Genomic DNA, 21,690 nt, shown 5'->3' on the forward strand with positions numbered 1-21,690 from the left:
GCTCCTTTCCTTCCTGTGTAGCTGAAGCCACACATTAATGTTACTACTTTTATCTGTATTACCATAGCAGCCAGAGTCTCCCATCAAAGTAGGTGCCCCAGGATGCTGTTCAAGCACCTACGAGGAGCAGTCCCTGCCCTGAAAAGCTTTCAGGTAATGTCAGACACACAGACATTCTGGGAAAGTGGAAGATGTGCTAAGGAAGTAAAAGTTTTTCCCCAAATGTAATAAATAATTCTCTCTCTCTGTCCCTCTCTCTCCAGGAAATACTGCTTAAAATGTTCTGCTTCTGTGGCAGTCTATCCCCCTGGAAATAATGGTCATGTCTTATTACTTGGTTTCTTTTAGATAAAGGGTCACTTGGGCGGGGGAAGATTCACACTGCCACGTGAACATAATACTAAACCATTCTGCTTAACTGCAACATCCTGATCGCTGATACATTTTTCATTTATCACTGCAGCTCAGTATTCTGATTAATAGGCTTCTACTGTAATACAAACATATATACATCTTTACTCAAAAACTCAACTATAAGGAGACTGGGACCAAGCTCACAGTGACAGCTCTGGTACAGAAATCTTACTCCTGCCTGTTTAAAAAGAGCAATTGTGTTGTTATAGTTTGAAGCTGTGTCTGTCAGTACAGACACACTGTTGAGGCCGGTGAAGTCATGCCGGAGATGGATGCTGAAATCTCTCCACTGGCTGAATGCTAGAGTAAGCAACAAAAGTAACTATTGAAGTTTAATACATCATCGGATCCCCCTTGATGGGATTACAGACACATAATCACAACTTTCTCATGCATTATCCTATAATACTAGATTAGAAGAGAGAATCACATGTTAATTACTGAACTACAATACTGGTGACTTTTATATGGACTTTCTTTAACACTGGATTTCTGGACCAGAACAGTTGCTTTTAGCTCTGTGGGAAAGCAGTGGAACACCTTCCAAACCTCCCATGTGTGGCTTCCTAAACACATGTCCAACAGCCACAGGTTGCTTCCCCTGGCCCAGAACATAAGGAGAGGAGAGAGGCATTGCATCCAAGCATAATTATTATTGGGCCCCCCACCAGATGGATTCCCCATTGACTACTGACTCCAGATTCCATCTCCTGCACAATTTTTCTTGTTTTTCTTGCTACAGCCCTTCTAAAAACCCAGGCTCCTGCAGCATGTTCTCAGCTGTGATTATGAGCTAGGACAGATGTTGGACTTGGTATTTATACTGGGGACAAAAGGAAGTCTCAATTAGTTGTATTTAAGATGATGTTAGTACCATCCGGCTTCCTCTGAAAAGGAGCATTATGCATTTTTATATATATATTTTACTTTTTTAAAAAAAGTAATTAGGAAACCCATGGTGGGGGGGGGGGAAGAGTACTGGGGAAAGTGAACAGGGACAGAGAAAAAAGGGCGAGCAGGAGAGGGGATAGGGAGAAACAAAAAGCAGAGAAGGAGAAAAGGGAAGGGGGTCTGGGAAGAAGGGGGTGAGAAAAGAAAGCACAAGGTGATGAGGAGGGGGAAGAGAAGCAGATAAAACAAAAGGAAAGAGAAGAATAAGAAAATAGAGAAGCAGGAAGACAAGATACCCTCCCTGCCAGAAGCAGCAGCTCATGTCAGTTATCAACAAGAAGTGCTGCTGCCAAATAGTTTGATCCAAATGATGGGATCTGTTGCGGTCTTGCATGTGAAGAGAGACAGGACGCTAATGAATATAACTGTGACTGTTCATTGAGCCAAGTGGACACTGCTGTTTTCCCTGGAGTTCTGGCTCCCCTAGGCTGAGCTAGCTGGTGTCACCACACTGTCTCTCAACTCCAGGTCTGGATTAAGCAGTCACAGAAGATTGTTGTCTATACAATTGGATCTAGCAGATCAGGTCTGAATTACCTCAGTAGGCGTACATGGGGTCTCCAGGGGATTCATACTCTGGTTGCTAGCCAGGGCTAAAGCTTGTGGTGCTGCATCACGTTACCATGCTAGCTAGATTAAAGCTAGAAGGGGTATGTCTATCCCTGCTACCGCCAAAATGTATGCAGACATACCATAAGGTAGGAAAGTGACAGCTGTACCAATGCTGTCTCTATGGTGAAGAAACATCTATTTTTCTTGTCTTCTGAACAGTAGTTTCTCATATTGGTGTAAATACTTTTTTTTAAAATTACAGGTTTTTTGTGACTCTTGAACAAAGAGAGCTCAGAGGGTATAGCCATCAGTTGATTAAAAATGACAGGAAAAATAGTTCAAAATGAGATATGTATTGTTCAACATTAATCAACACTCTTATGCGCAGCGCCTGTATACAGGGGCCTGAGACTGACTGGGCTTGGAGACTGAACTACCTGAGATGTAGCCTCATCAGGAAGAGGTTGAGACATGCTGGTGGGGCATGGAGGGATGCTTGCAGTTTACTAACACTCCTCTTTAGTAGATAAACAGGGAGAAGACCTTTTAATCCTTCTTTTGTGATTAATTCCTGAACAAAAAATTTATTTTAAGGTCTTAGATATGCTTTCTGGGTGCAGAATTTACTTGTACAACACCTGCGGACTTGTGTAATAAAATCCCTGCATGTCTAGGTGAAAATTTACCCTATGGTATTCATGGAAGCGTGTCTATGTAGGTTGCCTATTTTTAGATGAGTCTCAAAGAATCACAGTATAATCCAAGGTTTTACAGAGGCAGCTGAGAAGCAGTGCAGCGAGTACTTAAAGATTATTGCTCATGTGTCCTGAAGACCTCAAATACTCTATTGTCAGGACAGCTGTAAAGTGCCTAGGAAGGCAACAGTGGTTCAGCCTGGGATTGAGGGACAGGGATTCCTGACTTCTGATCTCAGCACTGCCACTCACTGATTGTTTGGCCTTGAGAAGTCGCATAACCTTGCTTTACCTCAGTTTCCCCACACTTAAAATGGGTTAATATTACCTTCACTAAAATAGGGGAGGGGGAAGGTAATGAGGATTAGTTAGCTGATGTTTGCAAGTAACCTCGAAGATGTGAAGTGCTATATGAATATTAAACCTTCTTGGTTATAGGAGCTATTCAGAATAGCATATTTTGCATTTGAAAAGCTCATTGTATTTGATTTAATATCAAATCTGTCCTTGGATACCTGATACAATTCCCAGTGAAGTCAGTAAGAGCTGAGCTGTAAATCTGACATTGCCTTGTTGAGGAAAGGGGTAAATATCATGCTGTACCTCAAATATGGAGCTCAAAAGGCCATTAGGAAAGAAACAACACATTTAATTTATTTCACATGGAACTGAGACAGAGAAATAAGGATGGAGTGTTCAGCTAGAACAAGGGCTACTGAAAACAGCAAAGTCAGCCCCTGAGATTTCCTAACTCAGCTCAAGAAAGAACAGCCCCTGAGAAAGGAACCGTAACCATGCAGGATTCTCACCCCCATAGAAACATTTTTACATTTCACACATTGTTGCTTTGTGTCCTCAGTGACCTTTCACTAACTATGGGAAATGATTTTAAATGAAGAATTTTGATTTCCCCCCCCCCCAATTATAAAAGATTTCTCTTGATTGGCTTTCTCCAGATTCCTTCCTCCCTTTCCTGCTGCTTCTCCTCTTACAAGACTGAATAAGGCCTTTCTGCATTAATTAAAGAATGAGAAATTAGCAGCAGCTACGCTTAGCACACCTGGTAAACTTTCAGTTTATGTGAACCTTGGACTCAGACATAACTGAGATACTGATCCCTATTGGCCAGGTCTTGTTATCCACTTTACTGCTCCCCATCTGTGTTAATCTGTCCTGTATCATTTAATGGAAAAGGGCAACTTTTCAAGGGTTTTTTTTAAACCATCCTGTTCAACTTAATAAAGACATTTATACCTTTGCTATAGAATGTTATAGGAGGTTGGGGGTTCAAACCTGGGTTAGAGACGTCAAATACTCACTACTTCAATTAAAGTCAATAGCAACTGTAGCTGCTCAGCACTTCTGACAATCAGACCCCTATTAGATGGATATCAACATCCTCCACTAAATTCTATAGTCAGTAACTTTTGTACAGCCCCATTGATTTTATCCATATTAAATTATATAGGACTCTTCCATAAGGCTCTGATCCTATAAAGTTCCAAGTACTATCAACTCCCACTTCAGTCAGTAATGCTCAGCAGCTTGCAAGATTGGGTCCTCACACAAATAATTGCAGTCATGTAATGCATACCGGAATTTTCCTTTTTGTGACAATGGGACCTCCATTTCCCTTTCCTCAGCCCACTCGAGAGTCAATGAAGGCTGCTTTGATCACCTGCTGTAGGGAAGGATGGCCTCTCAGTACCAATAAAAGGTTCCACTTATTTCAGGCTCAGTGCACTTCTATGGAGATCTGAATTCTGATCTCTAGCACTGTGCTTTCACTAAAGTGCCAGGAGAGTCTGCATATACATTAAAACCTCACAGATTTGCTCTCTTCTTAACTTGCTGTATTAAAATTGCTGTCTCTCACTGCTTCTCAGCAAAGATTTAACAGGATAGGTGGAGTAGAGAGCAAAATTTACCGCAGCATGTTCTGAAGCAAATAATTAAAATTTCAGCTACCAAAATAAATGAACAAAATATATTTTGTGATGCAGTGTCCCTTTTTTGTTTTTATTTATCTTGTTCACTATTGTGCCAAATTCAAATATCTTAATGGGTTTTCTGCTCATTAGTGCCAATTTGTGAGGTGCCATTGTAATTCCAAAGTTTGCTTGCAAAGACCAACACAATCCAACTAATAAGGCTTATGACTTGACTGCAATATCATGATTGGTCTGTCTCTGCTCTGCCCCTATTGGGTAAAGTAATTGAAAAAGTGGTTGGGAGGCAACTCCTGGTGCTATTGGAAATCCTCAGATTGTCTTGATACCTGTCAATCTGGGTTCAGGCTTGTCTGTAATAGTGAACTTGCTGGTTGATGATGTCCTCCTAGAGAGGATGCTCAGAGTGCTGCTTTTAGCTATACTGGCAACCTTTTATCTTGACTTGATTGTGAAGCAAGATGTGATAGACTTGCTCAGGTGTGGTTTTGTTCTTTCCTCTCAGATAGATCCCAAGGGGCAATGTTAACTGTTACTCTGAAGACAGGGTTCTGATGTATGGTGCTCTAGTCTATTACCTCCCCTCACTTAACATTCACATGCCTCACTGGTGCATAGGAATTAATAATATGAAGCTACAGGGTAGATAGGCACCCTGAGATGCAGTGCCAGCCATATGCTGATGACACACCTCTCTGCTCTACACTTCTTCTTGATTTGACCCAGGTGGCGCAGTGTCTCGGTCTTCTCAATGCCTGAACAAGGTAGGATGTGAATAAGAGCATGCTGGGTGAGGGTTAATCTAAATAGGAGAGAGATGGCATTGACTACTGAGGGAAACAACTCCAGAACTTGGTAGATTTCATGGCTTCTCCCATTATTAAGGGAATCTAGCTTCCAACTGTTAGTCACAGTTCAGGATTCTTTTTGAGCTTCCAGGGCTACTGGAGTCCCAAATATTGTCTGTAGTTGAAAGTGTCTCTTGTTACTGTCTTTATGTAGCATGAGAGTTGTAACAGTTTCTTTCTGATGTGAATTTTGCTGGAGTTATCTATGTCCAGTGCAATGCCCAGAGACCTGACTGTTTGATGGGATTTTCCGGAGATATCCTATTACTGCAGTGCTCCCCAGATTGCTCTGGCTCTCTATTCATTTCTGGGTACAATTTAGGATTTTGGTTAAAGTTAGGCAGAGGTTTTGCATTTTGGTTCTCCACCACCACCACCCTGAAAAAAATCTTTCCATCAGCATTTGGATTTTAATTTAAAAATTGGAATCTTTTGGGAAGAAAAAAATAAGCCAATTGTTAGTGAACCGATGAAATTCGGACCATGAGCCAGATATTCAAGCTGGGCTATGAGCCCCCTGCACTACCCAGCAAGCACTTCGGAGCCATAATCCAGCTGCAAAGGCCCAGCACAGAATTTTCTGTTGGAGGGAAGCTGCGTCTGTTGTGGTTGAGCCCTGCATCCTGGTGGAGAGGGCACAGAGAGTAGGAAGAATGGACAGGTGGAGAAGGTGTGCAGAGGAGCTGCTTCTGGCATAGTATTTGTTAAGGACCCTATGCCAGTGACACAACTCAGAGGTGGCCAGGTGGAGTTCTGAGAGGCATTGGGACCAGGGTTGGTTAGAAGGTAAGAGAAATGATTTAAGGAGTGTCCACAAATGGATCCATAACAGATGTAGAACATGGAGTGGTGAGCTCTGTCACTATAATTAATGAACAACAGAAATTGTGTGCGTGAACTGGACATACAAGCTGATGAGCTGTGGGTTGCAGAAGTGAGCCTGGATGAATAATTAGAGGGGCACTGACAAATTAGTATTGTGTTCAGCAAAACAATCTTCAGAAGGTGAAAGATCAGACAACCTAACAGAAGTCTCTGCAATGCATTTACAGCAAAGATACGTTACACTGAAAATCATGTGCACTTCAGTTGTATGACTTACACCTGCTAAGTTCTAATGTATTCACCTGCTCAGTGGAGGGCTGAGCCTGACTGCAGACACAGGACAGCAGGGGTCTGATTTTCTTGTGTAATATGCTGCATTTTCTTTGAACCTTACTATTTAGATAACATTCTGTGTGCCTCCATCACAAATTAAATGTTAACCCCCTGAAGTGTTACTTTTATTAAGGAGTCAAATTGTTGTATAGTGGCCAAACCATCCAGTAAGTGGGCTTGTGCTCATTTCTCCCATGTTTTGGGCTTGATCCTGCATTCCTCATGCACCCGTAAGAATTGCTGACGCCAGTGTGAATTCTGAATGGGATGAGCCTCTTCATGTGGGATTAGCCCCTTGTGTGTCTGCATAAACCAGAACTGAGCCCATAGTTTTTGATCAGACAAATTGCCTCTTGTTAAGATCAAAATAAATTAATTCCCTTCAAACTTGAAAGTTTTCACGAGGCCTTATTTGACTTCTGAGCAAAGTAATGTTTTGCCATTCTGCTGAGAGAACAATCAGTATTTGTTTTTCTCTTGTCGATGACTTGATCCTGGTGCCCTACACGGCACTAGAAAGCCTGGAATGCTGAGAGAGTAGTCTGAACAAGGCCTGGAATGTCATTTGGCACCTCCAGAGGTCACTCCAAAAACAAGCACGTAATTCAGCCTGCCTGTCTCATCAAGCTGGGTTATTTACCAAACAAACATGTGAGGATTAATTTTAGCCTGTTAACACTAAGGTCAAGTAACTAGAATTATCCATAACAATTAATTACTCAGAAACCCAATACATCTTAAATGCAGGATAGTTTAGAACTGTGGTTAACAGAACTGGTATCATTTGGTACTTCAGACCCTGCTCCTATTCTCTGTCTTTGTGATAAGCTCAGGGCAAAGTGTTTCTGCAAGGGCCATTATTCTTCTGTTGCCATTTCTCATCAGTTGTACATGTTCTAACCAGCAAGGGAGGATGAGTTGCTCAAAATCACTCTCATTAGTCACCCAGTAGCGTCCATTATGAGGACATGTCTGAGCAAGCCAGGGTCAGCATTGGGTGCTATAGCCAAGATCTTAGTTTGTTCAACTGAGACACATTTGGGAATGGAACCACACCTATGTTACTATGAAGTTTTCTAGACCAGTATAGTTTTCTAAAAGGGATCAGAGTGAATATGGATGCAAGAATGCAAGGCTGTATTTTCTCAAAACATCACCTAAATGGGTAAGAAAATGTCCTTGTGAATCAGGCTTACTTGGGTTCTATCCCTAGCTCTGCCACAAACTTCTTGTGTGACTCTGGGCACATCACTTAATCTGTGTCTCAATTTTCCCATTTGTAAAATAAGGAAACATGCTACTTCACAACAGAGCTGGTTGAATTATTCACTTTGACTAAATCACCAGGCAAATTGAACCCTCTTTTCTGTTCATTCATAGATAATTTCTGAAAGTGTAGTCACCGAACAGTCAGCCAAGGGGTTCCCAAACTATCACAGGAAGCTGAACTTTTGCTTTTCATAACACATGATCGGTCACTACACACTTCCTGATTGGATGCTAGAACCCTGTTAAACAGGAGAGTAAACAAATGACAGTGAATAGCAAATAATGAATATTGCACATGCTCTTCTACATAAATCAGTTCAGTAACATGTAAATATGGGCATTTGAACAAATAACCATTCCATAGATATACATGCAAATAATAATAATAAAAACAATTAACAGGAATTAGAGACACAAGGTGGGTGAGGTAATATTTTTTTATTGGACCAACTTCTGTTGGTCAGAGAGACCAGCTTTCAAGCTCTCTCACCAACAGAAGTTGAGTCAATAAAAGATATTACCTCACCCATCTTGTCTCTCTCATATCCTGGGACCAACATGGTACGACTGCATTGTATAATTCATGGGAATGTTCACAAATGGTGAATAAAAAGGCACAGCCATAGTTCAAAATTCAAATGCTTATTTGCAAACTTTCTATTTTAGCAGAAACTGACTAACTAGGTGTGAGGCATAGCTCTTTAATGATGACCTTGAGATCCATGGCTAGACTGTGCTATACGAGTCAAATTATTCTCGAGTCTCACAGATCAATTGTTAAACTGGCTGAAAGAGGCTGCAATTTGAAAGCCCAGATTACCTTGGAAGTTATGTTTTACTAAAATATTTCTGTGGTGAAAAATGACTTAGTGCTTGACTTTCTCTGATGTGGTGCTGCGTTTAAGAAAACTTACCTCTATGAGCATGTACAAGGAAAGCACTGTAACTCCAAGGTTATACATAATGAGATGACCCCTGAGAGAAAATGCAGGCCTGTTCTTCATAAACTTGGTACCCAGCCATATGGAAAGTAGATATACTACAGTAAGGAAAAATGTGGGTAGGTAAGAATCCAACAGGAACCATCCTCTGACCCTGGAATCTGAACAGAAACAAATGCAGTGAGCAATTAAAAATGGCTTGCACAGTACTGCTAAAAGGAGGCTGCCCATATTCAGAAGAGTGTCTGCTAAAGGCACACGTGGGAATGCGCCAAGACTTGCCTTGTCTCTGTCATATCCTGGGACCAATATGGCTACTATAACATTGCAAATGACATGAGGTAACATTCCAAAGGATATACTATGTACATTAATGGGTTGAAAAATGCTCTATTCATTTCAACATAGGTCCGTGCTTAAAATTTAAATACAAAATGAAAATTAAATTAAATACCAAATCGTAGGCTGTTCAATGGACAAATAACCTGCATTTTTAATAGTATTATACACGCAAAAATGCACATTTGAAAAACTGACTTCACAGACAGTAGCAACTTTCTTCATTTTTATCATGCGTTTTATTTATTTACTTACTGGAGGGCTTTTGTATAGGAGAAAGCTTTCAAACACATTAAATCTATTCATTTGTCATTTGTTTTTCAGTGTTTGTTTTGCTGAGTAGCAAATATATTTTTTGTTTAAACCAAAGGCTTGCTCCTTCATTAGCTCATATGGTACACTTATTTGATCCCGAAATGAAGCATTCAGGCCAAATCCTGCTTGCCTTATTCACACAGGTAATCTCATTGATAGTAATAAGAACACTTGTTTGAATAGGAAGAGTACAATCTAGCCTAACATGCCAAATCTGCAGCATCATTCTTTTCCAGGTGAGCAAAGGGATTCCAGGAGCAAATAATGATGATTTCCCCTCTGCCAAGATCTGCAATTAGAAAGACTGAGTTAGCAGGGAAAGCAATCTTTACTACAGCAAAATCCCTTCAGCAACAAACTTTATGGGTAAATGAAATTGCTTCGTCATATATGCTATTCTCTTTCAAGTCTGTCCAATTTTCCAAAAGAGATTATCTATCTGAACCAGGAGTTATGGTTTAAAAACTCAAACAGTATGCTAAAACGACCCTCAGTTGTAGTATTAATCATTTAGATTTATTTAAAAAACCCTCTTTGTTTCACCATTCATGTTTACTTTTTCCATTTTGCTAAACTGGATAATAAAATACCACATGAGAGTTTACAGTTTCACTTGTTCATTCTTGCACAATACTTCAAAATCTGGGCTTGAAAACGCTTCAGGGGGATACTTAAATCAAACATTAAAGTTTTTTTTTTGAGAAAAAAGGTATCTTCTAATGTTTTGTTAAAAGCATTTTCATCAGAAAACCTTATTTTTAACATTTTAAATGACTTAGAACTATCCCATTGTGAACAGAAAGCCTAAAGAAATGTTGTTATTCCTATCACCTTCTGCCTCCCTCCCTGCTTCCCACTTATTATTTTATATTCATTAGTTGAATTTTGTCATAAACTAGATTGCAAGCTCTTCAAAGCACAGACTGTCAGCCAGATCTATTAAAGCTGGAAGACTCTGCGTCTGTCTTCCCCCACCCCCAACTGGTTCCCAAGAAGCATCTTCATTCTCACTATTGAGAGAGCTGCTGAATAAATCTGCCTAAAAAGTACAGTCAGCTAGTAATGGAGCTGCATCCTTTGTTTGGGGTTTCCTTCCTTTTGTTAGTTCAGATCGTTCTGTGTTAGCAAGCTAGAATGCTGTTTTCTTCCTTGGAATCTGAAAATGTGTTTGTGATCTCTTAGACGTGGTAATTTATAAATATCCAGCATGTCTCCTGGCATTAGCATTGTCTGTTCCAAGACAGCATATTGTGCAAAGGCACAGTTAGGATGGCATTGGAAAAAGCTTTCTGACATTCTGTAAGATAACCAGATGTATTTGAGATGATCTTGGGCCATGATCCCATGCATGGGATGAGAATACAAGCAAAAGAGATAAGGCATAAGAAAACAAAGGTGAATTAAACTCAAGCCATACAAAGTTTGATAGAATGTACCTTTTAGAAAAAAGAGAAAATGTAATATAGATGAAGATAACACCAGTCTTGCCTGCTTTGGAAGACTGATATCTAAAGAGAGTTTACATGGGCATGCAGTCTCCAGATCAAAGGAGTTCCACAGGAGACTGAGAAGGTAACCAGAAACCGTCTTTGCAACTAGAGGAAAAGTAACTGGTAGAAATCAAAAAGAACAGGAGTACCTGTGGCACCTTAGAGACTAACCAAATGTATTGTAACATAAACTTTCGTGGGCTACAGCTCACTTCATCGGATGAATGTAATGGAAAATACACACACACCCGCCTCCCTTCCTTCTGTGTGTGTGTGTGTGTGTGTATGTATGTGTATATAATATGTATACATATATATACATACACACTTCCTTCTGTATTTTCCACAACATGCATCTGACGAAGAGAGCTGTAGCCCACGAAAGCTTATGCTACAATAAAACATTTATTAGTCTCTAAAGTGCCACAAGTACTCCTGTTCTTTTTGTGGATACAGACTAATCGGCTGCTACTCTGAAACCTGGTAGAAGTCAAATGATGAGCTCAACTAAAGTGGAAAATTAGATAAGTGATGAAAGCAGCTTCTACTCTGGGCACAGAAAGCAAGTTTTCCCATTGTTGCTAAAGGCGCACAGCTCATGTTCTAACACTTTAATAACTGCAAAGTGACCTATGGCTGCACTGTCAGGCAACTTAAACATACTCTTTAAGTCTTGCTATTGGTTTTCCGTGCTCCTTCTTGAAGCTTGAAATTAAAACTTGTTCCTTTCTCCCACTCTCTCTTCTTATGCGCATAGTCACACTTGTTTCCTCTTAGTAAGGTGGCTCATAAATGCTGGGCTGTTTGTTTCGATTGATTTGTTTGGTTTTTTTTAGAAAAACAGTACTATGTCATGGGAGGGGGGGGGGGTTGGTGGGAGATGTATGGATTTGACAAAAAGAATAAGAAAAAGAGAGAGAAGTTAACATTAGTGCCTACCATCTGTCAGACTCGGTGCTCCATTATGTTCAAACAGGTTCAAATTCATCCACTTACGTGATGTGGGAAAGTGTGACATACTGTTGGAATGATTCAGAACTGTCAAACTAACAACTAAATCCCAGAGGAAAGCAGTGAGTAACACTGCACTACGTGAGCACTGGAACACAATCTGTGGTGAGAGAGATGTGCACAAGCTCAGATTCCATCTCAAACTAACCCATTTCCAATTAAAAATACTGATGACCCAGGAAGTGAAATCCTGACACCAATGAAGCAGTGGCAAAATATTGGCACTGAGGCTTTATCCAGGACGTTCAGAGGTGGCTAGGTATTCTGTGTTCTAACTCAGTCACTTACAGCAGCATCTGTTTGTATCTGGGCAGAATCTGAATTTCTTAGTGGGTAAGGATATGGGTTTCTGGAGCTGATTTTTGATGCTGTTAATATTTAATGGCAAAATACATATCCTATAAGGGTATGTTAGTATGACTTCATCATACCACTCAAAAATTATATCCTCTCTCAATATGTTGCCAATTTAAATTTGTTTTTGTACATGAATAAAACAAACTCAACCACTGGCTGTCATTCCTGCAACTAGTGTCATTCCACATCACATAACTATGTCACTATCCTTTCTTTTTTTTATTTTTCTCGTCTCCTTAATATAAAAACTAATAAATGCACCTGCAGTACTACAGAGGCATAGTGGAATCCTGTTGAAAGGATCAAATTAAACAAGCCCCATTTTGATCCTTACAGCTGAATGGTCACTGTGTTCTGAGCAGAGAGCCTTTCCTGTTATGGTATACATCAAAGAAAATCTAAAGCAAATAAGGGCAAGCACCTCAGTGTGGCATACTGGGATTGAACTAAGGACCTGTGGATCTAAAAGCACGGCTGCACAGTTTAGTGGATAGAGAACATAGGGCTGGGACTGAAGATATTTGGGTTCTATGCCCAGTTCTGCTACTGGTCTTCTGGGGACCTTGGACAAGTCACTTCACCTTTCTGTGCCTCAGTTTCCCGCTCTGTAAAATGGGGATGATGATACTAACCCTCCTCTGAAAGTGCTTTGCGATCTGTGGATGAAAAGCATTATTCTACTTCTTGAGCCAAAAGGAGGATTACTTCAGAAGCTGCAGCCAATTTAAACTGCTTTATGAGATATAGCCATCAGAAGGAGACAAAGCTACAAGTGGCTTGATGGTATTCGTTGCAATTGATGGCAGAGCTTCCATTGCCTTTAAGTGCAGGATCACAGCCTGTGTTAGCTGACTTTCAACACCACCAATGGAAATTGCTTTTTGAAAGCAATGTTTGGCCTATAAAGGGCAAAAAACACTTTTGGTCTGTCAATCCCACCCCTCCAAATTCAACCAAGTGGGAGCAAAGCAGGGGGAGGGGAAGCTGTGTGGCACAGCAGTTCAGCACCACCTGGAAGTTGGCATTCAGGGGGATTCCCTGCTTGCCAGCCCCTGGAACTGCCCTAGCTGTCACCTAAATAGTTATTGATTAAAAATAAAGCAAAATAAAAAAAGCTGGATTTACAGAGTAGTCGTTTATTTCACATAGCCTGCTGTCAAACCAAGAGCAGAGAGTGGTGGAAAATAGCCAATAGAAAGAAGCCTGTAATGCTGGTTATTTTAGGCTTTTTAGGTAAGTTCACTAGAATTTATCAGCGCTTCTCTTTCAGGGGTCAGTCCCTCTACTTCAGCAACTTCTTGCGAGTCATCTGTCTATATAACCATTTTCCAGGGTGCCATGTTCTGGACTGTGTCATTCTACATTCACAGACCACTAAAGTAAAAGTGCATGCTACTGCATGGGACCATAGACAAACAAGACAATATTTTCAATCTAGTGTTTGAGATGTGATGTAATTGATAGTATTGTCCTCAGAGTATTTTAAAACACAATTTTTGTAACTGCACTCGTTTCTAGTTGTAATTGTACTAGCACAGCTACGTCCAGTGGCTTATTTGGTCTAACAATTGCACAGTTTAATGCTACTGGTAAATTCAGAAATATAGTATCAAATTGCACCACTCAGGCTGCTGTTCCCAGGACTGGCGCTAGTGTTTTTAGCGCACTAGGCGCACAGCCATTTCGCCGCCTCGCGCGCTGGTCTCGCGGCTCCGGTGGACCTGCCACAGTCGTGCCTGTGGAGGGTCCGCCAGTTCGGGGGAGCAGTGGACTGTCCGCAGGAATGCCTGCAGCAGCTCCACTGGAGCCGTGGGACCAGAGGACCCTCCACAGGCACGACTGCGGCAAGTCCACTGGAGCCGCCTCTGCCCTCCAGTCCCCAGCAAAATGCCGCCCCTTAATAATCCTGGCGCCCTAGGCAATTGCCTAGGCTGCCTAAATGGAAGCGCCAGCCCTGGCTGTTCCACTGCAGCACCTCTCGGAACACACTGTAGTTCTATTCTTACCAGCAGATGTCCATAGCAGGGAGGGAGGAAAAGGAGATGAAAAGTAAGCCTGTTGCCAGCTGAGAACAAAACAGCAACATGGGAGCAGTCCTCCAGTAATGTGGTGCTTCAAAATAACTTGTAACCTTACCCTCTGCTGGGTTAAACTAGTACTACATAATATCTGTATTAAAGGGATTTAGAGGCAAATAATAGTTTCACCTAGAGGTGTTCATAACTGAAGGCCTCTCAGCACATTTATAAAAAGAACAGCTAACAGCATATCTGTCAGACACAGGGTAATATGTCCAAGTCAAAAGGCTGTATCTTTGGCTTTGGCCCTTCTGCATCCAACACGGCCAAGGAGGAGGACGCCTGTAAACTACCTTTAAGCGTCCCTGATTGCGGTGTCTCTGGGTGCCGATCTGTGTCCAAAGATGCAATTTAGAGCAGTTGGATTGATTTGAAAATTGGTCATAGTAAGGACCGAGATCAGCCCCAAGAGCTAGAATAAGATGCTACTGAGGTTCTATGCCCAACTAGAAAGAGACAGCTCAGGAATAAATGGTGGAAAAGGAGAAATCCTGACATTTGAGCACAGGTAAACTCAGGAAAGTATTTGAAGCAACCGATGTGGAAGTAGAGTGTCACGAGATCCTGCCAAGCTGAGGGACTGAAGTCCCATTTTATTTCTCCTCCAGTAAGTTCCTTGGGATGTGTGTCTGTGCATGAATGTCTTTAGAACCATCTCTCTGAGCGCTACACATGTTTTCACAGGGTTTTGTTTCTCTGGCTATTAATATTCAGTTCCTTTCAAATGCCAAACATGAATCTCTTTGAGTGACTTGGCACAGGCAGTACTTGTTTTATTGAAGTGCATTTTGAAGACCCAGTGGAGTTATAATATTTGCTGTGCGGTTATATTAACCGCAATTCATCCATCTCAAAGACTTGGCTCTGGAGGCATTGGAAAGAGAAGGATGAAAGGGCATAGCCTTTATATATTTAAAAAGGAACAAAACCTTCACACACATGGTTATTGGACTGCACTAGCTTGCTAGTATTAAAGGCCTATTTTACAAGTATTTTCTAGGAAGTCATTCTATTCATTTTTAAAAATAGATTCAGGTAGAAATGCAGAAATTGTGCGAGCCAAAGTTTTGCAGAGATCATAGATGCTTCACAGTTGATGGAGGTGATTGCCACTCCCAAAGGAATAAAAGAAAATACTACTTTCCAGTTTTTAAGAACCTTGTAACAATTTTCCCTTTAAGGAAGAAATGCTAAGATTTGAAGAATATTAACTCGATGAAATGCAATCATCAGGCATCTGAAAATGTATTAGAATATAATTTATACTTTACAATTACCCTATGCTGTAGATCTTTATATTTTGATTCAGGAAGCAAGTCTGGCCTCCTCGGGTGATAGCTAGAGCGAGTACCCAAAGAACAGAAAGTGTATGAAAGAAATGACCTCTGAATCTGCACCAGGTTTGCTGATATTTTGGATCTCATTCTGGGGGATTCTAGACACCCTTAATTTTCACTGTGGTCTGTATCTCTCAGGATTAGTCTCTTTGTTCACTACGTGAACCACATGAAGATGGGATTATTATTACAGCTAGTCAAAAAATGGAATTTCGTTTGTGCAGAAAATTTGGAGATTCTGAAATCTGGTTTCATACTGATTCGGGATGAAAAGTCAAAATCTCAGAATTTTTCATGAAACAAAATATTTATTTTGTTTTGTTTGAGTTGTTTTATTATAATATGACAAATCAAAACAAAGTGAAAATGAAACATTTTGACCTTATTGAAGCCAAACATCTCAATAATTTCCATGAAACTTCAGACCAAATGCATACATTTTTACAAAATGTTGTGATTTTGCCATGTTGGCATTTTCTGATGGAAGACAGTCCCATAAGAAATTTTTTGTCCAGCTCACATTATTATACATATTTTTGAGGAGATATAAAGTGAGTGACCAATACCATGTAAGTATTAATGAGACAGGAAAACCACAGATATGTAGTGTCTGATTTGTGTTTATCTGACTTTCATTACCATAGCATCTGAGTGCATGAAAACACAGCTACATATTCTGCGAATGCTTAGGGAGGGCTGCCAGTAACAGAAGTATGTTCTGTTTGTTCTATAATCATTATTTTCCTTCAGATTTAGTTATCTCTGGGCAAGGTTGGTCATATGTGTTTAGGGGTGTGTTGGCTGTGTTTAGGGGTGGAAGGAAAGTGCCTTTCACCCCCTGCTTACCCTATGTATATGGCCAACATATTAGGTGGCTGAAGTGAAGGAAACTTTTGTATTGGGGTCAGTGGCCCAAATGTGATAAGTGGAGAAATGGTTTGTAGTGCAACACTTAGGGTATTATTTGTGGGCGACAATGGAAATGCGGATGATGATGATGATGTAATGGGATACATCTGAGTCTAAACAAGTGCTGTGTGATTAGCTAGAGAATGAGGTAGAATTAAGGTTGTTTTTGACACCATAATTTAGAGTTCCTGAGTTTTCAACAGATTTTTGTTCTTTCTTTCTTAACTATACTATATGCTAAAGACTTTTTTCTTAAATAACACAGTTCAGGAATGCCCCACTTGATAGGGCTTGATAGGGTTGCCAGTTTTGGCTGGAGGTTTCATCACATGACATAATCTTTAATTAAAAAGATTAATTTTTAATTGCTGGAGACTCCAGAACACTCCAGGAGACTCCAGAGCTTGATTTTCCAGAAGGTGGGTGCTCAGCACTTTCAGAAAATCCAGCCTGGCCTCCTTATGGTGTTTGCAGTAAGGCATTCAAAATTTCTAGTCGGCTTTGAACATGCTGGTCACTGTCTTCAGGAAAGCAACTGCTTTTCTTATTTTCAATTATTATATTGCATCTGAAGATGATTCAAACAGCTTTTGTCTGCACATGAAAAGATCAATTATTTTGAGTCCTGAAAAGCACACTTACCTCGAGGCCCAAACATATAATCCACAAATGTGTTTATTTCCCAGTCCAAAGCCTTCAGCTGCTCCTAGAAAGACACATGACAACTTATCTCGTGCCTGGCATAGAAAATACAATACAAAAATAAAACTGCAGAGAGCCTTTTTACACACAAGTGTCTCAATGTACCTGACAACAATCCCCATTTTTAAAAACTGCTCTTTTAACATGAAAGGATTTAGGGCTATATTCTGCTGTGGCTACACCCACAGCTCCCATTAACACCATTAGTGGAAGTAGCATGTACCTACCACAATAGACCCCTGAGGAAATAAATGCAATTTAGACGGAGATTTTAGAAATGAAAATGAGCAAGCCTTTAAATGAACCTAATCTGTAACAGGTGCCTTTTAGTGTGTAGAAAGTACCGTGGCCTTAAACCCCAGCAATGCTTGCTTTTTTAGTTTTTCCATAAAAATCTATATTTGAGAAAAGAGCACTCAGTATTCCTGATCTGCTTATGAAGCCACCTGGCTGTCAGCTGCAGTATGATTGTGCACTAATTAAATGCATTGATGTTTTCTTTTGAAGAGGGAAGATTTTTCTTTTTCCACCTGAAAAATCTACATATTCCACATCATTAGTCCCTCATCACCACAATGTGAGCATCTGAGTTTCATTATTGCTACTTTCCAGGAGAGGGACTGAGGCACAGAAAGACTAAGCCCTTGTCTACACTTGCAAGTTGCAGCGCTGGTGAGGGGGTTACAGCGCTGCAACTTAGCAGGTGTCTACACTTAAAAGCTCAGCCAGCGCTGCAACTCCCGTTTGCACGCTGGCTGTACACCTGGTCTGCTCCGGTGTAGCGAGACAGCGCTGGTGATGCAGCACTGGTCATCAGGTGTGGACGCTCACCAGTGTTTTTTCTTGGCCTCCAGGGTATTAGGACTTATTCCCAGCATTCCTTTTCAGCCTCTCTGGTCAGGCTTAGCACTCCACTGCCCTGGGCTCAGAGCTTGAGAGGAGGGAGAGCGGGGCTTCGAGAGCTCCGCTGGGAGAGTGGGGTTTTGCCGCGCTCCGGCCGGGAGAGCGGGAGAGCAGGGCTTTCCGGAGCTCCAGCCGGGAGACGGGGTTTGCCCGCTCCGGCCGGGAGACGCGGGAGAGGGGCTTGCCAGAGCTCCGGCGGGAGAGCGGGGAGAGCGGGGGCTTGCCAGAGCCCGGCGGGGAGGCGGGGTTTGCCGCGCTCCGGCTGGGAGAGCGAGGAGAGCGGGCTTGCCGGAGCTTCCGGCGGGGAGAGCGGGGTTTGCACGCTCCAGCCGGGAGAGCGGGGCTTGCCGGAGCTCCGGCCGGAAGAGCTGGGCTTGCCGCCCGCTCCGGCGGGAGAGCGGGGAGAGCGGGGTTTGCGCGCTCCGGCCGGGAGAGCAGGGAGAGCGGGGCTTGCCGGAGCTCCAGCCGGGAGAGCGGGTTTGCCGCGCTCGGCAGGGAGAGCGGGCTTGCCGGAGCTCCGGCCGGAGAAGGGGGAGCGGGGTTTGCCGCGCTCGGCCGGGAGAGCAGGGAGAGCAGGGCTTGCCGGAGCTCCGGCCGGGGAGCGGGTTTGCCGCGCTCCGGCAGGGAGAGCGGGCTTGCCGGAGCTCCGGCCAGGAGAAGGGAGAGCGGGGTTTGCCGCGCTCCGCCAGGAGAGCGGGGAGAGCAGGCTTGCCGGAGCTCCGGCCGGGAGAGCGGGGCTTTAATAGAGCTGCATGTATGTATTTCAGTACAGACTTTTGGCCTTTTACTGTTTTACACATGGGTTGAAGTACGGGACAAAACAGATATCATGCTAACCTGATTGATTTTGGAGTTAATTTTTTTCCATGAAATTGAAGTACAAGGTATATACAGAAAGAAAGAGAGATTATAAACAAAGACATATAGCAGCTGGGATAGCAGGGCTGTAATTTAGTTTCTCTTGTGATGCTAGTTATAAAAACACTATTCTGCATGGTGGTGTTTTGACATCAGTAGAAAATCTGGATAGAATTATAGCCTTGAAATCAATCTGGGAATAGAAGGCAGATCTATAAATCAGACAGAAAACAACCTACAAAGTCTCTTTTCGGGGGCTCTGTAGATGAATTAAAATTAAAATAAATTTAACATATTATCAAGTTATTATTAAAATCTAGTCACATCAGTAACAAATTATTTGTGAGAGGGTACGTTACTCTGTGGTTTGAACTCAAGTAACACTCTTTGGCTGATCAGAAACAGAGTTATTGTCTGGTTGTCAGTCAAATCTGTTCCTTAGAACTAATAAATGGTTAGTGTTCAAATACTATGTTTTATCAGACTCCCACCACATAAACCTAGTGCCCATAATACTAAATTAATACACCCCTTGAGCGGGATCAGTCTCCTGACCCTCCATCTCATAGAAAGAGAAAACAAAAACCTAGTAATTGATGGAAAAAAAAAAAGAAAATAAGTTATTGAAAACAAACAAAATGGGCTATAAAGTTTGTTAAAATGTAATAATAAAAAAAGGCATACAGCATCCACCACTGCATCCAAAGACTGCCCTAGAACAAGGAGGGAAATAATCACCGTCCCCCCTTCCTGGTTATGATATGTATTTTTAATAAGGATTTCTTGTTTTTTATTCACTGTTTATTATTACAGAAACTGTAACATCTACTACAAGTAAAAATAGGAACTGCAAATCAATGAAACCACTGCAGGTAACTGCGTGTGGCACTGCACTAAACTGCAGTGGAAGGCACCAACATTACTGTTGGCTTTCAGCCTCAAAGTGCTCTTAAGGCATCTCTAATCCTTGAAGCACTGTGCTGGACTCTCTATTAGCCCTGTTCTCTGGCTGGGCAAATTCAGCTTCAGGCTTGAACCTCGGAGGCCCATTCGTCACTGAAAGTTTCACGCTTCCCTTCACAAATATTATGGAGATACAGCACGCGGTTATAATCGCTGGATGCTGCTTTCCAACATGTGTAGCTTCCCGTAGAGACTTCTCCATCTCCCCTTCAAACGTCCAAAAGCACACTCCACAGTCATTCTGCATCGGCTCAGCCTGTAGTTGAACCGGTCCTTGCTCCTGCCTCAAGCTTCCTGTATTACGGTTCATGAGCCAAGGCATTAACGGTAAGCAGGGTCTCCAAGGATCACAATGGGCTTTCGACTCCCCAACTGTGATCTTACGTCTGGAAAAAAGTCCCTGCCTGCAGCTTCCTGAACGGCCACTCGTTCCAGAAGATGCGTGCATCATGCACCTTCCAGGCCATCCTGTGTAAAATGTCAGTGAAACGTCCACGTGATCCACAAGCGCCTGGAGAACCATTGAGAAATCCCCATTCCGATTAATGTACTCGGATGCCAGGTGGGGTGTGCCAGAATAGGAATATTGCATCGGCTCCAGTTAGGACCATTGGGCAAGCCACCACATGTCCTGCACATTCCCCAGAGTCACGGTTTTCTCTGAACAGATGCGATTAATGCCCCTGCATATGCATCACCACTATTCAACGTCGGACTTCCCACTCCAAACTGGGGTTGCGACCGATCTGTAGCTGTCATGATTGCAGCTTCCAGACTGCAATAGCCACCCGCTTCTCCACTGACAGGCATCTCTCAGTTCTCGTGTCCTTGCGCCAGCAGGTTGGGGCGAGCTCAGCACACAGTCCCATGAAAGTGGCTTTTCGCATCCTAAAGTTCTGCAGCACTGCTGTCATCCCAGACTGGCAGGATGATGTGATCCCACCACTCGATACTTGTTTCCGCAGAGCCCAAAGGTGGCGTTCCACGCTGCCAGAGCACGTCCTTACTGCCCAAGCAATTTAGTGTCAGCAGTGTCAGCAGCATCTATTTCATCATCTGAGCTCTCCTCACTGTCCCTTTGAGCATAAGAAGAATAGATCAACTGCCAGACGGGATGTGCTGGCAACATTCATCAGCAACATCCTAAGCAGCCGGGCTCCATTCTTACTGAAATCACACGCGGCAGAATCACAATGGCACCAAACGGCTGAAAAGGAAGCGATGCACCACGGTCGTTGGAACAGGAAGCGGAATGACCCGCACCCTTCCGTCCCCTTCCCCACACCACCCAAGCAGCAAACTGGCAACGAGGTGCTCTGTGGGATAGCTGCCCACAATGCACCACTCACAACAGCGCTGCAACTGGTGCAAGTGTGGACACACTGCAGCGCTGGTCGCTGTCAGTGTGGACACACTGCAGCGCTGGCTGTACACAGCTGTACGACCACAGCTGTAATGGCCAGCGCTGCAAAACTGTAAGTGTAGACAAGCCCTAAGTGATTTCCCCAAGATCCAAATTAATAGAACTACTCTGATTTATCCCAGGCGGTCCAGAAGTCTTTGGCAGAGTTGGGAATTGAAGAATGCTCTCCTGAGTTCTAGTGCACTGCCTTAACTAGAAGGCTATCTTTTTCACACCTATTGCTTCATA

The 21,690-nt window shown here is 42.4% G+C and overlaps 1 protein-coding gene across 1 annotated transcript in view; it reads right to left on the bottom strand.

The window, feature by feature from the left end:
• The window catches only part of ELOVL2 (ELOVL fatty acid elongase 2), a 103,264-nt gene that overhangs the window by 30,635 nt on the left and 50,939 nt on the right, over positions 1 to 21,690 (bottom strand). The window contains exons 2-3 of the mRNA XM_032786925.2: positions 17,256 to 17,319; positions 8,751 to 8,938 (exon numbers count right to left, since the gene is read on the bottom strand). Coding sequence (XP_032642816.1) covers positions 8,751 to 8,938; positions 17,256 to 17,319 — 252 coding nt within the window. The remainder of the gene's footprint in view (positions 1 to 8,750; positions 8,939 to 17,255; positions 17,320 to 21,690) is intronic.

This window comes from Chelonoidis abingdonii, chromosome 2 (assembly GCF_003597395.2).
Source record: "Chelonoidis abingdonii isolate Lonesome George chromosome 2, CheloAbing_2.0, whole genome shotgun sequence".
NCBI classification, from domain to species: domain Eukaryota; kingdom Metazoa; phylum Chordata; order Testudines; family Testudinidae; genus Chelonoidis; species Chelonoidis abingdonii.